Raw genomic sequence first — 21018 nt, forward strand, 5'->3', positions numbered from 1 at the left:
GTTTATCGATCTTATTAATTCTTTCAAAAAACCAACTTCTAGTTTCGTTGATCTGATCTGCTTGTTTCTGGTTTCTAATTCATTGATCTCTGTTCTAATTTTAATTATTTCTCTTCTAATGCATGGCTTAGGCATCGTTTGTTGCTTTTTCTCTAGTTCTTTAAGATGTAGAGTTAGTTGGTGAATTCGGGATTTTTCTCTTTTTTTGAGTGAGGCTTGGATGGCTGTGTATTTCCCCCTTAGGACCGCCTTTGCAGTATCCCATAGGTTTTGGACCGATGTGTTTTCATTCTCATTGGCTTCCATGAATTGTTTAAGTTCTTCCTTGTTTTCCTTGTTGACCCAAACATTCTTGAGCAGAGTGGTCTTTAGCTTCCAAGTGTTTGAATTTCTGCCAAATTTTTTCTTGTGATTGAGTTCCAGTTTTACAGCATTGTCGTCTTAGAATATGCAGGGAATAATCTAAATCATTTGGTGTCAGTTGAGACCTGATTTGTGACCCAGTATGTGGTCTATTCTGGAGAAAGTTCCATGTGCGCTGGAGAAGAAGGAGTATTCTGTTTTAGGGTAGAATGTTCTGTATATATCTATGAGGTCCATCTGGTCCAGTGTGTCTTTCAAAGCTCTTGTTTTTTTGTTGATTTACTGCATAGATGATCTGTCTATTGCTGAGAGTGGAGTATTGACGTCTCCTACAATTAACGTATTGTTATCAACATGACTCTTTATTTTGGTTAACAGTTGGCTTTTGTAGATCACTGCTCCCATGTTGGAAGCATATATATTTACGATTGTTAGATCTTCTTGCTGGATAGACCCTTTAAGAATGATATAGTATCCTTTTGTGTCTCTAACTACAGTCTTTAGTTTAAAATCTAATTTGTTTAATATAAGAATTGCTACCCCAGCTTTCTTTTGAGGTCTGCCGGCATGGAAGATGGGTCTCCATTCCTTCACTTTCTGTCTGGATGTATCTTTAGGCTCAGAATGAGTCTCTTGTAGACAGCATATGGATGGGTCCTGTCTTTTTATCCAATCTGCAACCCTGTGCTGTTTTATGGGAGCATTTAGGCCGTTCACGTTGAGAGTGATTATTGAAAGACATGAATTTATTGTCATATGTTTCCTGTGAAGACCTTGTTTTTATAGATTGTGCCTGTAAATTTCTGTTGTATATCACTCTTGTGGTTTTTCTCCTTTTATAGAACCCCCCCCCCCTAATATTTCTTGCAGGGCCCGCTTAGTGGTCACATATTCTTTCAGTTTGTGCTGGTCTTGGAAGCTCTGCATCTCCATCCATTCTAAATGACAGCCTTGCCAGATAAAGTATTCTTGGCTGGATGTTCTTCTCGTTTAGTACCCTGAATATGTCTTGCCAGGCCTTTCTGGCTTGCCAGGTCTCTGTGGATAGGTCTGACGTTATTCTGATGTTCCTCCCTCTGTATGTAAGGAATGTCTTCCCCCTGACTCTCCTTAAGATGGTTTCCTTGGTTCTAAGATTTGTGAGTTTTACTATTACATGCCGGGGTGTTGGCCTGTTTTCTTTGATGTTGGGAGGTGTCCTCTCTGCCTCTAGGACACGAATGTTTGTTTAATTCCCCAGATTAGGGAAGTTCTCAACTACAATTTGCTTAAATATATCTTCTAGTCCTCTCTCTCACTCCACCGTCTCAGGGTTTCCAATAATTCTGACAATGGAATGTTTCATGGTGTCACTTATTTCTCTTATTCTGTTTTCATGGATTCTGAGTTGTTTTTCCCTGGCCTCCTCTTTTCCCATTTTACCTATTAAATGGTCTTCCAGGTCACTAATTCATTCTTCTGCCTTGCTTACCCTAGCTGTTAGATTATCTAGATTAGATTGGATCTCACTGATAGCATTTTTAAGTTCTGCCAATTCAGCTTTCATTTCTGCCCTTAGAGATCTAAGTTGCCTTTAATTGATTTCTCCATTCTAGCTGTTGTCTTCACAGTTGCTCGCCTGAATTCCATCTCTGACATCTTGGTTATATCTTCCCTTTCTTTTTTTGAAACAGCTTCGGAAGAATAGGTATCAGTTCTTTAAATGTTTGGTAGAATTCCCTTGGGAAGCCATCCAGCCCCAGGCTCTTGTTTGTTGGGAGACTTTGATTACTGCTTCAATTTCCTTGCTGATTGTGGGTCTGTTCAGATTTTCTGTTTCTTCCTATTTCAGTTTTGGTAGTTTATACATCTCTAGGAATGCCTCTGTTTCTTCCAGATTGCCTCATTTATTGGCCTATAGTTGCTCATAATATGTTCTTATAATTATTTGTATTTCTTAAGTGTTGGTTGTGATCTCTCCTCTTTCATTCATGATTTTATTTGTTTGGGTCCTTTCTCTTTTCTCTTTGAGAAGTCTGGCCAGGGGTTTATCAGTCTTACTAATTCTTTCAGAGAACCAGCTCCTAGTTCTTTTGATTTGTTCTGTTCTTTTGATTTCTATTTCATTGATTTCTGCTCTGATCTTTATTAATTCTCTTCTCCTGCTGGGTTTAGGCTTTATTTGCTGTTCTCTCTCCAGCTCCTTTAGGTGTAGGGTTAGGATGTGTATTTGATACCTTTCTGGTTTCTTGAGAAAGGCTTGTATTGCTATATACTTCCCTCTTAGGATCACTTTTGCTGCATGCCAGAGGTTTGGTCAGTTGTGTTTTCAGTTTCATTTGTTTCCATGAATTTTTTATATTCTTTAATTTCCCGGTTGACTCATTCATTCTTTAGTAGGATGTCCTTTAGCCTCCATGTATTTGAGTTCTTTCCAAATTTCCTCCTGTTTTTGAGTTCAGGTTTCAAACTGTTGTGGTCTGAAAATATGCAGGGAATGATCCTAGTCTTTTGGTACCAGTTGAGACCTTATTCGTGACCCAGTATGTGATCTCTTGTGGAGAATGTTCCATGTGCACTTGAGAAGAATGTGTATTCTTTTGCTTTAGGATGGAATGTCTTGAATATATCTCTGAAGTCCATCTGGTCCAGTGTGTCATTCAAAGCTTTTGTTTCCGGGCGCCTGGGTGGCTCAGATGGTTAAGCGTCTGCCTTCGGCTCAGGTCATGATCCCAGGGTCCTGGGATCAAGTCCCACATCGGGCTCCCTGCTCAGCGGGGAGCCTGCTTCTCCCTCTGCCTCTCTCTCTCTCTGTCTCTTATGAATAAATAAAATCTTTAAAAAAAAAAACAAACAACAAAGCTTTTGTTTCCTTGTTGATCTTCTGCTTAGGTGATCTGTCCATTGCTGTGAGTGGGGTGTTAATATCCCCTACTAAAATTGTATTATTATCAATGTGTTTCTTTAATTTTGTTATTAATTGGCTTCTATAATTGGCTGCTCCCATGTTAGGGTCATAACATTTACAACATTTATTAGATCTTCTTGTCGGATAGACCCTTTAATTATGATATAGTTTTCTTCCTTATCTCTTATTGCAGTCTTTGGTTTAAAATCTAATTTATTTGGGATAAGGATTGCCATCCCAGCTTTCTTTTGATGTCCATTAGTGTGATAAATGGTTTTCCATCCCCTCACTTTTAATCTGAAGTGTCTTTGAGTCTAAAACGAGTCTCTTGCAGACATGTCGATGGGTCTTGCTTTTTTATCCAGTCTGATACCCTGTGTCTTTTGATTGGGGCATTTAGCCCATTTACATTCAGGGTAACTATTGAAAGATATGGATTTAGTGCCATTGTATTACCTGTAAAATGACTGTTTCTGTGTATTGTCTCTGTTCCTTTCTGGTTTGTGTTACTTTTGGGCTCTCTCTTGAAAGGATCCCTTTTAATATTTCTTGTAGGGCTGGTTTGGTATTCACAAATTCTTTTATTTGGTTTGTCCTAAAAGCTTTTTATCACTTCTTCTATCTTGAATGACATCCCAGCTGGATAAAGTATTCTTGGCTGCATATTTTTCTCATTTAACACCCTGAATATATCATGCCAGTCCTTTCTGGCCTGCCAGGTCCCTGTCGATAGGTCTCCTGCCATTTTAATGTTTGTAACCTTGTAGGTTATGGACCTCTTGTCTGGAGCTGCTTTCAGGATTTTCTCTTTGTCTCTGAGATTTGCAAATTTCACTGTTATATGTCAGGGTGTTGACCTATTTTTATTGATTTTTGAGGGAGGTTCTCTGTGCCAACTGGCCTGGGATGTGTCTTTCTTTCCCTAGATTAGGGAAGTTCTCTGCTATAATTTCCTCCAATATACCTACTACCCTGCTCTCTCTTTCCTTTTCTGGGATTCCAGTTATTCTAATATTGTTTCACTTTATGGTATCACTTATCTCTCAGATTCTCCCCTCGTGATCCAATAATTGTTTATTTCTCTTTTCGTGAGCTTCTTTGTTCTCTATCATTTGGTCTTCTAGATCACTAATTCTGTCTTCTGCCTCATTTATCCTAGCATTTAGAATCTGCATTTTTTCATTGCATCTGATTAATAGCCTTTTTGATTTCAACTTAGATTTTAGTTCTTTTATTTTTCCAGAAGTGGATTCTCCAGTGTCTTCTATGCTATTTTCAAGTCCAGCTATTGTTTTCATAATTGTTATTCTGAACTCTAGTTCCGACATCTTACCTATGTCCATACTGATTAGCTCCCTGGCAGTCATTACTGCCTTTTGTTCTCTTTTTTGAGTTGAGCTTTTCCCATCTTGTCTTTCTGTCCAGAGAAGAATAGATGAACAAGAGAACAAAATACTAAAATGGCAATAGTGATTTCAAAGAAATATATACTAATCAAATTGAAAGAGCTGAAACCAGAAGAAAGAAAAAAAAAAAAAAGAGAATATAATCAGACAGGTTTACAAAATAGAGCAATACACTGGATCCTGTGTGTATTTTGGTCTGTTTGTTAGAAAACTAGATCTCAAAATTGTAAAGAAAGAAAAACTTAAATATGTACAAAAATAAAATTGAATACAATGAAAGAATAGAATGTAACTGTGAAAATGAAAATTAAAAGATAAGCAGAAACAAGAGAAAAAATACCAACAACAAAAAAAGGGATATAAACAGGTGAACGGAACAGAGCAATACACTGTATCCTGAGTGTATTTTGGTTAATTTGTTACATTTCAAAATTGTAAAGAAAAACTTGTGTGTGTGGGTGTGTGTATATACACACACACACCCACACACCAAAATAAGATTAAATACATTGAAAGGATAGAATGTAGCTGTAATCATGAAAAGTAAAAAAGACTTCTAACAAAACAAAAAAATAACCAAAAAGAAACAAGAAAAAAAAAGGAAGGGGATAACAAAAGGAATATGATCAAACAGGTGAATATAACAGAGCCATACACTAGATTTTGGGTGTATTTTGCTCTGTTAGAAGTCACTGCATCCCAAAATTGTAAGGAAGAAATATACATATACACAAAATAAAATTAAATACAAAGAAGGGATAAAATGTAACTGTAAAAATGAAAATTAAAAAATTTTTTTTTTTAAGATTTATTTATCTGATAGAGTGTGTGCAGGCACACTCACAAGCAGGGGTAGCTGCAGGCAGAGGGAGAAGCAGGCTTCACGCCAAGCAAGGAGCCCCATGTGGGACTTGATCCCAGGGTTCTGGGATCATGACCTGAGCCGAAGACAGATGCCCAACTGACTGAGCCACCCAGGCGTCTCTTTTATAAAAAGATTTTTAAAAAAGGGTTGATAAAATAAGAAATTGGTTGAAAAAGGAAAGAGAAAAAAATTAAAACTGTAAGACTATAAAGAATCATGGGGAAAAAAGCCATGAGTTCTGTGTTCTGTATTCTCCTAGCTCTGGAGTTTTGCAGTTCTCATTTGCAGTTCTCATCTCTCTCTACCCCTGCGGATCTTCTGGGGTAGGGGCCTGTTGCTTTGATTCTCCAGTGTATTTTCCCCAGGTGGAATTGCACTGCCCTTGCCAGGGAGCCAGGCTAAGTAATCTGCTCCGGTTTGCTATATGTGGCTTTTGTTCCCTGAAGGCTTTCCTCGCAACTTTAGAGGATGACAATGAAAACATGAGCTTGGGGCCCCACTCTTCACTGACCCCTCAGAGAAAAGCAGTCAGTCACTCCTGTCTCCCTGATCTCCGGCTGCATTCCATTCTCACTCAGCTTGTGACCAAGTATTTTTGTCACAGGCACTCCACCCTGTTTTGAGTCTCCAAACCTACAGACTCCTGCAGCACTCTCCCATACCGATCCTCTTGGTGGAGGAAGGGGGTACTCCCTGGTTCTGCTGTTTGTTGCGCCCCTGCTTGGACAGCAGTAGCCTGACCGTGCCATGGTTCAGTTTATGGCATCCCTGGCTACTCTGATGCTTGGGAGCTCTGCCACACTCAGGCACTCCCGGTCTTCCTGTGACCCCGAGGGTCCTGACACCACCCTGTCCTACCTAGGATTCTGCCCCTGCTTCACTGCCTGAGCCAGCTTATGGAGGCTCCCCCATTCCTTGGTTTATCTCCACACATGCTGCCTCGGATTCACTTCTTCACACCTCCTACCTTGCAGATAGTGGTTGATTTTCTATTTGTAGATTTGCAGCTATTCTTTTCTTAGATTTCCAGTTGAGATCTCCAGTTCATAATGATTTGATAGCTATTTAGCTGAATTCCTGGGACCAGATGAAACTAAGGTCTCCTAGTCTTCTGCCATCTTGGACTCCTCTCCAGATGTTAAATATTTTAAGAAGTGGAAGTCTTTAGTATTTTACCTTCTAAAGTTAACAGACTGGTTTATTTGAGGTCTGTTCCTCTATCTCCTGTTTTCTTCTGTGCACAAATAATATTAGTTATTATTAGAATACAGTGTTAATATTTTGAAAAAGTGGGGTGCTGTTGTAAGTTTTTAATTTAAAAAATTTAATAATATGTTTTAGTATTTTTCCAGAAAGCTGAAGTTTACCAATTTGGGAAGAGACTCATCTGTTACATAGTTTTATCTTTTTTGGTTCTTTTCTTCATTCATTATTTCCTTCCATCTTTTACTTTTTTTTTTTTTTTTTTTAAAGATTTTATTTATTTATTTGAGAGAGAGAGAATGAGAGAGAGAGAACACATGAGAGGGGATAGGGTCAGAGGACGAAGCAGACTCCCTGCCGAGCAGGGAGCCCGATGCGGGACTCGATCCCAGGACTCCAGGATCATGACCTGAGCCAAAGGCAGTCGCTTAACCAACTGAGCCACCCAGGCGCCCCTTTTTTTTTTTTTTTTTTTCTATGTTAGCCTCTATTATCCTCTTCCTCTATAACCTGATTTCTTTCTCGTATTATTTTCTTCATTCTTGGGAGTGAAGTTTTCAGATCTTTTCTTCTTTGTCAAGTAGGGGGATCAGCTTCTAGAACATAAACATGTAGTTAGTTACCCTTGTCAAATGTGGTTGTTTTGACAAATGTGGTTATTTATGAAAACGCTTCATTTGAAAAATAAGGCTCTCTGATAGGATCATAGTTATTCATTTCTTTCAGTGACCTCATTTACTCACTCAGTCAAATATTTATCGAGTCTCTATTGGACACTGTGCTAAGTTTTGGAGAGCAAAGTAGTGATAAAAACAGATGTAGTTTTAGCCCTTTGATGGATCTTATAATCTTAAGATAGGACAGACATAAAACTAAGCGTTATCCACTTAAATTTAAAATTCACTTAAAAAGCAATTTTAAAGAACCCAGGAAGAGTAGCTGTAAGAAGTACCCACTGCCGTCACACAGACATTGCACCCCTGGCAGGATATCCTTGTCTTCCCCAAGGACTGAGTTTCATGCTGTGTTGGGGAAAGTGGCTGGAAACTTGCTCTCTGAAACTTACTGGAACTTACCCTCTGATGTGATGGTGAAGCTGTTCATGGGAGAGTGTCTCCCTGAATGCGTTCTGCTGTGAAACTGACTGAAGGGGGTTTTTTAGGGAAAGGATGGCTGTTGGATGCTGTTGGTACTTGTGCACAGCATGCACCTGGTTTTGGGGGAAGTCGCACCGCTGTAGGATATTGCTGAGTGAGCACACTGACACCAGGAAGCAACATCTTTTCTTCCTGCAGTGTCTCCCCAGGGTTTCCTATCTCCTTCAGTATTAATTTGCAACAGAAAAGGATTGAAGGCTCAGATCTACATTCACAAGGCAGACACATGGGTGAATTTGGAGCTGATGGGGGAAACAAACTGCTAACGAACTCAGATGCTGTGAAGGAAATGAGAATAATGGGTATCTCCATATAGTTTTGGTGACAGGGTCAGAGAATACCTCTTTGAAAAAGTAACATTAAGACCAGATGTGTGTGTAGGACCCACCCAGCTGAAGAGTATAAGGAAGAATCTTCAGAGCAGTGGTAAACTGTGAGGGTCCCAGCCTGGGACAGAATTGGGTGATTTTGGCAGCTACAGAAGGCTAGGTTGGTTCTAATGTAGTAAGCGAGGGGGAGTGGAATGATGTTAAAAAGGCAGGCATAGTGTTGGTAAAACAAGACTTTGAAAGTCATATTAAACAATTAGGATTTTGTTCTCAGTGCAGTGGGAAGTAGAGGAGAGACACAGTAGACTTAAATCCAAAACCAATTATTCAATGTCCCCCTCTTCCATTAAGAAACAAACTAGACAGATCAATGTCTCCTGGCATCCAGGAAGCTCTCATTGAAAGTAAGGCCTGAGGTAAGACTTCCAGGGAGCACAGGACTTGGATTTGTGGAATCAGGAATACATGACACAAATTATTTTATTTTTTTAAAATTTTTTAAGATTTTATTTTATTTCTTTGACAGAGACATAGCGAGAGCAGGAACACAAGCAGGGGGAGGGGCAGAGGCAGAGGGAGCAGCAGGCTTCCTGCGGAGCAGGGAGCCCGATGGGGGGCTCGATCCCAGGACCCCGGGATCATGACCTGAGCTGAAGGCAGTAGCTTAACGACTGAGCCACCCAGGCGCCCTGAGACAGATTATTTTGATTGAGGAAGTCTTAACAGTGGAGATGGAAATGAAGATAGAAAAATGCTTACTGGTGAGACTGAGAATCTTGAATGCCATATTGTCCTTTCTGGCTGCTGCTTGGGACTCTCCTACCTGTCATACCATACAAACTAACTTGAGTAAAACCATGTTGTGTTTGAATACAGATCATTTGGGGGAAAAAAATTAACTATGCTTTGAGTCAGTTCTGTACTTAAGTTTCAAGCTTATTGAATGTTTCATAGAACTTGATTTTTTAGATATGTATGTCCCTGGTTTTACCCAAATTGAGTTTGTGTGTTAGAAACATTTCTTTGAGGAACCATTACAATTTTGTACTCAGTTATATTGAATTAGGAGTGTACACAGACATTGATTAACAAATTACATTATGTTGAAAATATTTTCTCAAGGTATTTTTAAAATTAATGCATCACATTATTTTCAATTTAAATTTTCTGCAGGTCTACTGTATATTATTGAAACACAGAAAGTTCTTGATCTCAAAATTAATTTGAAGGCTTCATATGTTATTATCCCACAAGGTGGAATTTTTAGCCCTACATCAAATCTACTACTTTTGGATCTTGGTCATCTAAAGGTATATACTAACATTTGCCCTATATTATGATATTTAAAGTTGTTTCTCTGTTTAAGATGCATTTTGTTTTTTTAAACAGTTTGATTTGCTATTGTGATTATTAGCTTTATGGTAGATTGTAGGATTTGAAAATTCTTTCTAGTAAATAATGTTAAGTTTCATTTAACCAGGTAGTTTTTCTACATTTCTGATACCAAAATGATCATTTTGAACTCTGCAGGTTAGGGGTGAACCTAGGAATTTTATTTATAGAATTTGAGAGTAATGTTTGAGGAGATTATTTCCTTTTCAATGTAAAATTACTACTTATTAAAATACATCAAATGGGATTCTGGAAATAATCAAATCTTCATCCTTCTGAAATTTTTTGTGTATATAACTGTAGATACTGACATTTTATTTTTAAAGATTTTATTTATTTATTTGACAGAGAGATACACAGCGAGAGAGGGAACGCAAGCAGGGGGAGTGGGAGAGGGAGAAGCAGGCTTCCCGCGGAGCAGGGAGCCCGATGTGGGGCTCGATCCCAGGACCCTGGGATCATAACCTGAGCCAAAGGCAGATGCTTAACGACTGAGCCACCCATGCTCCCCTAGATACTGACATTTTAATATCTCTGTTAAATAATCATAACTTGAGAGACAATCTGATTGAATTTACCTAAGCATTTCCCTTTCCATCCAATTATGTACATTTTTCTTCCTCAGTTTTGAGTAGAGAATCATTTTTTTCTGTGTTTCTAGATCTGCACTGTTTTATGTGGTACCCACTGGCTATGTGTTTATATGTTAATTAAAATTAACTTATAAAATTAGTTCTTTAGTCACATTAGCCACATTCAAGAATTTAATGATCATAAGTGCCTTGGGGCTGCTATTTCAGCACACATAGAGAACAGTGCCATCCTTGTAGAAAGTTCTATGGGACTGCTCTAGATCGTTAAATGTATATTAAATAGCTATAAGAATTTTAAAGACCCAAGAAGGATGGGTAATATTGGAAAGCTTTTCTAGCTACCTAACAAATATGTGCCTTTCCTTGATATTGACATTATCCTTTATTCTTTGTTTTTACTCTTCAGTTCATAATTAGATAAACACTTGTTGGATTTAGGTTTATAATAAAATTTATACAGTTATTCATATTTAACTATAGAATTGTTTCAAGGGCAGTGTGGTTTGGTAGCAGGAGCATAACGTCAGGGGTAAAGTATCTATCTAGTTTTGTGACCTTAGGCAATTTGTTTAACCTTTTATCTAAAATTCATTACCCTTCAGAGATAATCAGTTTTGACAGTCTGCTGCACAGTGAGCTATATAAAATAGAGGTGAAAATGTTAAAGCATGTGTGTGCGTGCACACACACACGAGTGAGTAAGATCTTTATATACTGTGGTGGAGTGATTGATCTCCAGGATGTTTAAGTGAAAAAAGTAGTATGTATAGTATGCCACGAAGGAGATGGTACAAATATAACTTATGTGAGGTTGTCTAAATGGCAGAGTTGGGACTACAATTTAGCTATCCTAATATTTAATTCTGGATTATTCTTCTAAACCTATCAAAATATCTGTCATCATGACATAGAAACATTATGTAGGCTTTGTTCGTCTCTTATCAGATAAAGGTTCAAATGTATTGTTCTCCAGGGCTGGCTTGGTTTCCCTCTTTTAATTACGTAATTGAGCAATATAACTTAGTATGTAAAAATTCACTTTGTCCCTGGTCTTCTCTTTATACATGTTATGGATAAAGACCTTTCTATTAGCCTTACATGTCAGCTTGTGAGTCTGTCTTACCTTCTATTAAATTTTTGTGTTAGAGTCTTAAAAAAAAAATTTATATTTTTATTTTGAAGTATTTTGCATCATCTAAACTGTTAAAATTAACTTAAGGTGACAAGTAAAAGTCGTTCAGAATTGCCAGATATGAAACCAGCTGGGGCCAGACTTGAAGAGATCATGCATAGAGCTTATGATTCCTTTGATGTTCAGCTTACAAGCATACAGCTGCTTTACAGCACAGTTGGTAAGTATATAATGCATTCTTTATTGATTCATGTTGCTGAAATGATTAACTAGGTTTTTAGACAGTTTCTCTGAAGACCTTCATCCCATATATATTAAAACTTTTATATTTTTGGGACACCTGGGTGGCTCAGTTGTTGGGACACCTGGGTGGCTCAGTTGGTTAAGCGTCTGCCTTCGGCTCAGGTCATGATCTCAGGGTCCTGGGATTGAGTCCTGTGTTGGCTCCTTGCTCGGTGGGGAGTCTACTTCTCCCTCAGCCCCTCCCCCTTCCTCTCCCTATTCTCTTTCTCGCTCTTACATAAATAAGTAAAATCTTTAAAAAAATAAAACTTTCATACTTTTGAATTAGAAGTAATAGTAGATAGTATCTAGGAGCAATATCTCAGATATTTGATTTTACTGCTCAAGAGACTTTGTCAGTGTCTGGAGACATTTTTGATTGTCATGGGTGAGGAGTAGGGGCATTACTAGCATCTAGTGAGTGGAAGTTAGGGATGCTGCTGAAGTTCATACAATGTAGAGGAAAGCCACCCCACAACACTTACTTGGCCCAAGTATCAATAGTGCTGAAATTGAGAAATCCTTTGGACAAGGTTGGAAAACATTGGCACATATTTAAAATATTTATTGTATACACGATAATCAGAAGAGTCTGCTCACAGCCAGAGGCATTCCAGCCTGGGGCCTCTGACCCTCTAGGCCATAAAGAGCCACACAAAGACCAAGGAATATGTTAGGAGGATTGAGGAGGGTATCACAGGCATACCTTTACCCCATTCACTTTTGATGGAGTCCCTGATTCAGATCTAGTTTTTCGATGAAGTCAACAGAGCCAGAAATTGACTTATGAGGAGCCACTCAAAGTAGATAGTGAGAGATTTGAGACTAGTTGAGCCCTCTTTTTGCTGTGTCATACTGTTTCTGAATCCCTGATGTGTTAGTAAACATAAACATTTAGATAATTCAACAGTGTTGGATTGGTGAATGTTTTAGAGATCCGTGTGTATATGGTCAAATTTTAATTATCTGAGCTAACCAATAAAAAGAAACAATGAGAACCCAAAGTAATGGTTATTAAAAGTGTTAAATTATATATTTCTGGGACATTTTTATTTTCTTTATATTTGTTTTAGGATAATAAACTTGATTTCTGTTTTTATCATATTCTAGTTGGTGTAGGAGAAGCCCAGAAGTGTAGTGGGTGGCAAATATAAATTATTTATAGAAAACCCATAAATTTTTTTCAAGTAATAAGTGACAGTATTTGTGGTATGTTTGGTACACTTTGGTCATTTATTTTTGAACTCCATGAAGTATACTTAATATTTAACATATTGAGATGCTTTGTGAAGAAAAATTTGAAGTATTCCATTATTGTCTGAAAATTATTGAAATTCCTTAGAATTGTTTTTATAAGTGTTAACTGTTCTTAAATAATTGAATCTTTTTTAGAGCACTGTATTTTTGACATTGGGGTTACTTTAGGTAATTGTCATAAACTCTCTTGATAAATACTGAGAATAGAAGGAAATATTTCATTAATCCTGATACTGTTAGAATTTTAAAAATTGTAATAGAGTTCATTTTACTACCTTTTTCTGCATCTAATCTTTCATTGGCTTGGTCTTCCTTGATTGAGGACTTTTTCTTACTCAATTATTAGGCTCAGATGAGGTTTAATGTGTATGAGGATGCATTGTATCACACAAATTTCATGTTAACAGATCTGCATGTAAATTTCAGCTTGTATCAGACACTAGCCCTTTGATCATAAGCAAATTAAAAGTTCCTGAGTTTCAGTTTTCTAAAATGAGATGATTAAACATCATTGTGAGAATTAAATGAGAATTTAAACATTGCCTAGAACAGTGCCTATTACAAATCTCGAATAATTGGTAGCTTTTATTAATACAGAAGAACTGTGCTTTTATCTATCTTTTTCATTATTGCCTTAGAGCCATGTTATTTTTTGGGTGAAGTATCTGCTGGGTGTAGTGACGGTAAATGGATGCACATTAGATTTGATTAAACTGTGTTGTTGGTTTTTTAATAAGCCTTTTCTTATTGAAACAGAGAGTCTTTGAAGCAGCAAAAGGAGTGAAAGGGAAATGAATTTACCTGCTCATTGTGTGTACCTGGGAAGATGGCATTAAGATTATCTAGATGTAGGAAGATTTTTCCATACCATGCAGTATATGACTATGAAGTATTAATAGTGATTTTAGGTTTAATGTGTTTTTCAAATTATATGTGTGCTAAATAAACATGTATTGTTTTCCATAATTAGGCGATGATTGGAGAGAAGCACGAAAACTCAGTGTATCTACACAGCATATTTTGGTACCTATGCACTTCAATGTGGAGCTCTCTAAGGCCATGGTTTTCATGGATATAAGGATGCCCAAGTATGTATTGTCTCTTTCGTGAGATTGTAGATTTTCTAAGGAAATACCATATTTCACTGATTTTTTTTTTGTGGTAAAATATATGTAACATCAACTTTATTTTTAAGTGTATAATTCAGTGGCATTAAGTACATTCACATCCATCACCATCCATCTCCATAACTTTGTCATCTTCCCAAACTGAAACTGTATTCGTAAAATAATAATGCCCCACTCTCCCAGCCGATGGCAGTCATGATTGATTATGTTATTGCTCTATAAATCTGGCTACTCTGGGTACCTTACGTAAATGGAACCATGCAATGTTTGTCCTTCTGTGTCTGAGTTATGTACATAGCATATTGCCTTCAAGGTTTATCCATATTGTAGCATATACCAGAAATTCATTTGTTTTTAAGGCTGAAAAATATTCCACTGCATATATTTATTTATTTTTTTATTTATTTTATTTTTTTTAAGATTTTATTTATTTATTTGAGAGCGAGAATGAGAGAGAGAGAGAGAGCATGAGAGGGGGAGGGTCAGAGGGAGAAGCGGACTCCCTGCCGAGCAGAGAGCCCGATGCGGGACTCGATCCCGGGACTCCAGGATCATGACCTGAGCCGAAGGCAGTCGCTTAACCAACTGAGCCACCCAGGCGCCCTCCACTGCATATATTTAGATCACATTTTGTTTATCTCTTCATCTGTCAGTGGACATTTGGATTATTCCAATGAAATTTAGCTGGTGTAATAATGCTGCCGTGAAGATTGATATACAAATATCTGTTCGAGTCCTTGCTCTAAATTTTTGTTTATATATTCAGAAGTGGAATTTCTGGATCATAAGATAATTTTATTTTTAATTTTTTGACGAACTGCCCTACTTGTTTTCCATAGCAGCTGTACCATTGTATTTCCACGAGCAGTGCTCATGGGTTCCAATTTTTCCACCTCTTATTTTCTTATTTTTAAAAATAGCCCTCCCCAATACATATGAAGTAGTATCTAATTAGAGTTTTCAGTTGCATTTTCCTAATGATTACTGATTAGGTAATTTACAGGTACTTACTGGCAGTTTACATATTTCTTTGGAGAAATATCTTTTCAGGTCCTTTGCCCATCTTTAATTGGGATTTTTGTTAAGTTGCAGGAGGTTTTTTGTTTTGTTTTTAAATATATTCTGCATGTTAACTCTATCAGATAAATGATTTGCAAATATTTTCTCTCATTTTGTGGATTGCCTTATTTGTCACTCTTTTAATACTGTCCTCTGATGCATGAAAGTTTTAAATATTAAGTCCAGTTTATGTGTTGCCTTTGCTTTTGGTGTTATATCCAAGAAATTATTTTCAAATTCAGTTCAGAGTTCTGTATCTTTTTTACAAGGAGTTTTATACTTTCAGCTTTCATGTTCAGTTCTTTGATAGTTTTGGAGGGTTTTTTTGGATACGGTATAAGGTATGGACTCAGCTTTGTTCTTTTGTATGTGGATATCTGGTTTGCCCAGCACCATTTTTTGAAAAGACTATCCTTTCTCTGTTGAATAGTCTTGGTACTGTTATTGAAAATCATTTGACCATATGTGTGAGTGTTTATTTCTGGGTCTTGTGTTCTATTTCCTTGGTCTCTGTTTCTGTCTTTATACCAGAGCCACACAGTTTTTGTTTTGTTTTGTTTTGTTTTTGTTTTAGAGCCACACAGTTTTGATGACTATAGCTTTGTAGTAAGTTCTGAAATCAGGAGTATGAGTTATCCAACTTTGTTTTCTAGATTGTTTTGGCTCTTTGGGGTCCTTTGAGATTCTATATGAATTATAGGGTGGATTTTTTGTTTTTATAAAAGATACTGCAATTTTGATATGTATTGCATTGAATCTGTAAATGCTTTGAGTAGTGACATCTTAATATTAAGTCTTCCAATCCATGAACATGAGATGTCTTTCCATTTCTTTGTGTCTTCTATGATTTCTTTCAGCAGCGTTTTGGTAGTTTGCAGTGTATGTCTTTTAATTCCTTGGTTAAGTTTATTCTTTTTGTTGCTATTGTAAATGGAATTGTTTTCTTAATATCCTTTTTGGATTGTTTATTGTTACTGTATAGAAATGGATTCTTCTGAGTTGATTTTAATATTCTGTAACTTTGCTGAATTCGTTTATTTCTATGTGTGTTTGTGTGTCTGTGTGCAGAATTGTTAGGGTTTTCTACAAATAAGATCACTTCATCTTTGAACAAAGGCAGTTTTACTACTTTGTTTCCAATTTGGATGCCTTTAACTTTGTCTTGGCTAATTAGTTGCACTAGAATTTCCAGTGCTACGTTGAGTAGAAGTGCTTTAAACAGTCACCCTTTATCATTAGCATAGAGGAAGAGCTTTTAGTCTTTCATCATTGAGTATGTTAGCTGTGGGTTTTTTCATATATGACCTTTATTATGTTGATGTAGTTTTCCTGTTGCTAACTTGTTGGATGTTTCTATCATGGAGGTGTGTTGAATTTTTTCAAATACTTTTTTTAGCAGAGGAAATGATCATGTATTTCTTTTCCTTCATTCTATTAATGTGTATTATAATGATTTGTCTTCATATGCGGAACCATCCTTGCAATCTAGGAATGAATTCTGGGTCATGGTGTATAATCTTTTTAATGTACTGTTGAGTTTTGTTTGCTAGAATTTTGTTGAGGATTTTTGCATCAGTGGTCATAAGGTATATTGGTCTATACTTTTCTTCAAGTGTCTTTGTCTGGCTTTGGTATCAGAGTAATAATGGCCTTAAAATGAGGTAGAAAGTGTTCCTTTCTCTGCTGGTGTTTCGAAGAATTTGAGAAGAATTTATATTCTTTTAAAATGTTTGCTAGAATTCACTACTGAAATCCTCTAATCATGGGCATTTCGTTATTGGGAGATTTTTGATTACTGATTCAATCTCCATACTAGTTATAGGTCTATCCAGGTTTTTTATTTCTTCACAGTTTAGAATTTTGGTAGGTTTAGGTTTCTAGGAATTTGTCCACTTTATCTTGATTATCCAGTTTGTTGGTGTAAAATTGTTCATAGTGCTGTCTTACAATCATTCTTATTTCAGTAGACTTGGTAGTAATATTCCTGCTTTCATTTCTGATTTTAGTTGTCTTTTCTCTTTTTATTTCTCAGTCTACCTAAAAGTTCAACTCTGTTGATCTTTTTGAAGAACGACTTATCAGTTTTGTTGAACTTCTCTGTTATTTCTCAGTTGTCTGTTTTGGTTCTCTTTGCTCTTTATTTCCTTACTTCTGTTGACTTTTGGTTTAGCTTGCTCTTTTTCTAGTTTCTTAAGGTGTAAAGTTAGTTTGTTGATTTGAGATTTTTTTTTAAAGATTTTATTTATTTATTTGACAGAGACAGCGAGAGAGGGAACACAAGCAGAGGCAGAGAGAGGGAGAAGCAGGCTTCCCACTGAGCAGGGAGCCCAATGCGGGGCTCGATCCCAGGACCCTGGGATCATGACCTGAGCCGAAGGCAGACGCTTAACGACTGAGCCACCCAGGCGCCCGATTTGAGATCTTTTTTTTAACATAAGTGTTTACAGCCATACATTTCCCTCAGTATGGCTTTTGCTATATTCTATAAATTTTGATATTCTGTGTTTTCATTTTTACTCGTCTCAATATATTTTCATATTTTCCTTGTGATTTCTTCTTTGACTTATTGTTTAATACGTGTGTTGTTTAATTTCCACATATTTGTGAATTTTACAATTTCCTTCTTTGGTTTCTAGTTTCATTCCATTGTGATCAGAAAAGATGCTTTCAGTGATGTCAGACCTCTAAAAAACTTGACACTTGTTTGTGTCCTTATTTATGGTTTGTCCTGGAGAATGTTCTGTGTGCATTTAAGAAAAATGTGTATTCTGCCGTTTTGGTCTATTTTTGTCAATAGCATTGTTCTCGTCCTCTTGCTGGGCTTCTCTCTGGTTGTTACATCAGCTACTGGAATGGGGTATTGAAGTCTGATGACTGTAGATCTGTTTCTTTCCGCAATTCTGTCAGTATTTGATTCATATATTTGATGTTTGATGCATATATATTATGAAATTACCTTTTTATCATTGTATAATGTCCTTTGTCTCTAGTACAGATTTTGACTTATAAACTCTTCTGACTGCTTTTATTAAAGCTATTCCTGATTTCTTACATTTATTACCTGCATGGGATATTTTTTTCTGTTCTTTAACTTTCAAACTGTTTGTGTCCTTAGATCTAAACTGCGTCTCTGGCAGACAGCCTATAATTGGATCTCATTTTTTTCATCCATTCTGTCAATTTATATCTTGGATTTGAAAGCTTAAAGCATTTACATTTAAAGTAAATATCGATATGGAAGGACTTTAGTCATTTCGTTATTTATTTCCATGTTTTACAGCTTTTTTTGTTCCTTATTTCTTCTCTTACTGCCTTCATTTGCATTTTGTTGATTTTTTGTGTGTGTGTGTGACATGGTTTGATTCCCTTCTGTTTTCCTTGTGTGCTTTATAGATTTTTTTATTATTATGGAGATTACATATGGCATTGTAAAGTTGTAACAATCCACTTAAAATTGATACCAACTTAACTGGAATGGTGTACAAAAAGTCTTTACTGTTCCACCCCCTTCATTTTATGTTACTGCTGTCACATATTACATCCTTATATATTGTGCACGCATTTAACATAGATTTGTAATTTTATGCATTTGTCTTTAAATCCCATAGAAAATAAAAAGTAGTTATAATCAAAACTGTAATAAGTAATACTTGATATACATTTTTCATATAAATATGTTTATCTTTACTGAGATCCTTAAAATTTATTGTTAGCTGAAACTCTGAGCCGAGGATTCTACATAAAGAAGTCTGTTGAACTCTACGGAACTGTTAAGCTGATGTAGTCCTAAATAGTTTTAGATTGTACCTAACACTTTCATTTCTTTCCACCAGTATTTTTTCTCTCCCTTGCAAACATTGAAATCTCAGCCAGACATCTATTTTATAATTTAATCAAAACCCCATCTAACACTTGCCAAACAGCCTCAGGGGATTGTTACAAGAAGAGAATGCTCATAAAGTAGTGCTCAAGGCTTTGTGTCTGAAGCATAGGGAGAAGGATAGAGGTAAGCACTCAACAGCCTGGCCTTTTCCCATATGCTATGGATGTGGCTACTATTACTTACTGCTCTTGTCACATGAAAGAGAAAGTACAGTGACTCTGTCCACTAGCAAAGATAGTATAGTGTACTAAATCTTGTTCTCCTAGACTTCCTTCTTCTAGGAAATCAGACTGCACTCTGAGAATCTTAAGGCAGAGAAATGTCAGGAATTTGGCGTGAGAAAGAGGAGGAAAGAAAGCCATTCTACACATTGTGCTGTTTTTTTTCATAATCCAGTACTAGGTGTAGTTTGATTTTAGATATGCGGCTTAGGCTCTTTAGTTCTTAGCCAGAGGTCCCACTGCCGATTTACTGTTGTGTAATATTTCTTGTAAAGTTTGTCAGTGTGTGGTAAAGAACAAAGATATATGTGATTTCCTGTTGTAAACATGAGTATGAATTAATTCCTTTTTAGCTTATTTCTATGTATGCTAGACTCTAGGAAGTTAGGGAGTACCAGAAAAAAGAAGTTGATATTATTGAGAGACCTTGCTTTGAATTGTTCTATTTACTAGTATACGATTAGGAATAATTTATGTACTGTAATGCAGGGAATATGTATAGTATAGAAACAATGGAAATAACTGATTAAAATACTTCTATCTATCTAAATAGATAGAGGAAGATCATGAGAGATCAATCCAATGAAGCAGTTGCAGTGTTTTTCTGTAAAGGGCCAGATAGTAAACATTTTAGGCTTGAATTCCATATTGTTAGTCATAACTATTCAACTCTACTGTTTTAGGATGAATGCAGCCATAAACAGTACATAATGAAAACGAGTATGGGTATGTCCAATAATACTTAATTTATCAAAGTAAGTAACAGGCTGAATTACCCAATGACCATACTTTGCCACTCTCTGATCCTAGTGCATTATAGTCAGACATGACCAATAAAGGGAAAATATATCGGGAAAGCCATTTGAACTAGTATTCTAATGATACTAAAATTGCCTTAGGTTAGGATCAGAGAAGTACAGCTAAAATAATAAAAGGCAGAAACTAAATGATTTAGAAAGATCAAAACTGAGAAGCATTTGATTTCAATTTAGTGAGCTGGAGCAGTATAAAGTGAATATGATACTATATAAAACTCTGGAGCTGTGCAAGTATCAGGCAGCATCCTTTGAAATTTGAGCTTAAAACATTTAAGGCAAATATAAAGGAAGTCCTCTGCTATTTGGTATGTAGTATTTTGGTGCCCCCATTTTCACGTTGTACAACTGCTATGTATAAAAAAAATTGAAAAGTTTAGATATATTGAGACAGATTCATAATACGTATCTATGTTAAACTAGGATATATGGAACTAATTACATATATTTAGTCTACTGGAGGTAAAAGAAAGCTTGTGATTTTCTCAAGAACTGCAGATATATTTTTAGACTGATAACTTTTCAACTCACACACATGAATAAGGTAAAGTTTTAGGAAAAATATAGAGATAAAAATGATGAGTAAAAGGGGCACCTGGGTGGCTCAGTTGGTTGGGCGACTGCCTTCGGCTCAGGTCATGATCCTGGAGTCCCTGGATCGAGTCCCGCATCGGGCTCCCTGCTCGGCAGGGAGTCTGCTTCTCCCTCTGACCCTCCTCCCTCTCATTCTCTCTGTCTCTCGTTGTCTCTCTCTCAAATAAATAAATAAAAACTTTAAAAAAAAAAAAAAAAAAAAAAATGATGAGTAAAAATGTACTCACTTTATGAGATAATTTCTTTTTAAACTATTACTTTTTTAATAACCATGCATTACATCTTTAGTTTTTGATGTAGTGTTCCGTGATTCATTGTTTGCATATAACACCCAGTACTCCATTCAATATGTGCCCTCTTTAATACCCATCACCAGGCTAACGCATCCCCCCCACCCCCCCTCCCCTCTAGAACCCTGAGTTTGTTTCTCAGAGTCCACAGTCTCTCATGGTT

General features: G+C 36.5%; 1 protein-coding gene across 4 annotated transcripts in view; it reads left to right on the forward strand.

The window, feature by feature from the left end:
- VPS13A (vacuolar protein sorting 13 homolog A) overlaps positions 1-21018 on the forward strand; it is a 262998-nt gene that overhangs the window by 79627 nt on the left and 162353 nt on the right. For all 4 annotated transcript variants that reach the window (XM_081804091.1, XM_081804093.1, XM_081804092.1 and 1 more), the window contains 3 exons: positions 9384-9520; positions 11415-11547; positions 13837-13954. In XM_081804091.1, the coding sequence (XP_081660217.1) occupies positions 9384-9520; positions 11415-11547; positions 13837-13954 (388 nt within the window). The remainder of the gene's footprint in view (positions 1-9383; positions 9521-11414; positions 11548-13836; positions 13955-21018) is intronic.

Source organism: Leptonychotes weddellii, chromosome 14 (assembly GCF_054177405.1).
Source record: "Leptonychotes weddellii isolate Sample4059 chromosome 14, ASM5417740v2, whole genome shotgun sequence".
NCBI lineage: Eukaryota > Metazoa > Chordata > Mammalia > Carnivora > Phocidae > Leptonychotes > Leptonychotes weddellii.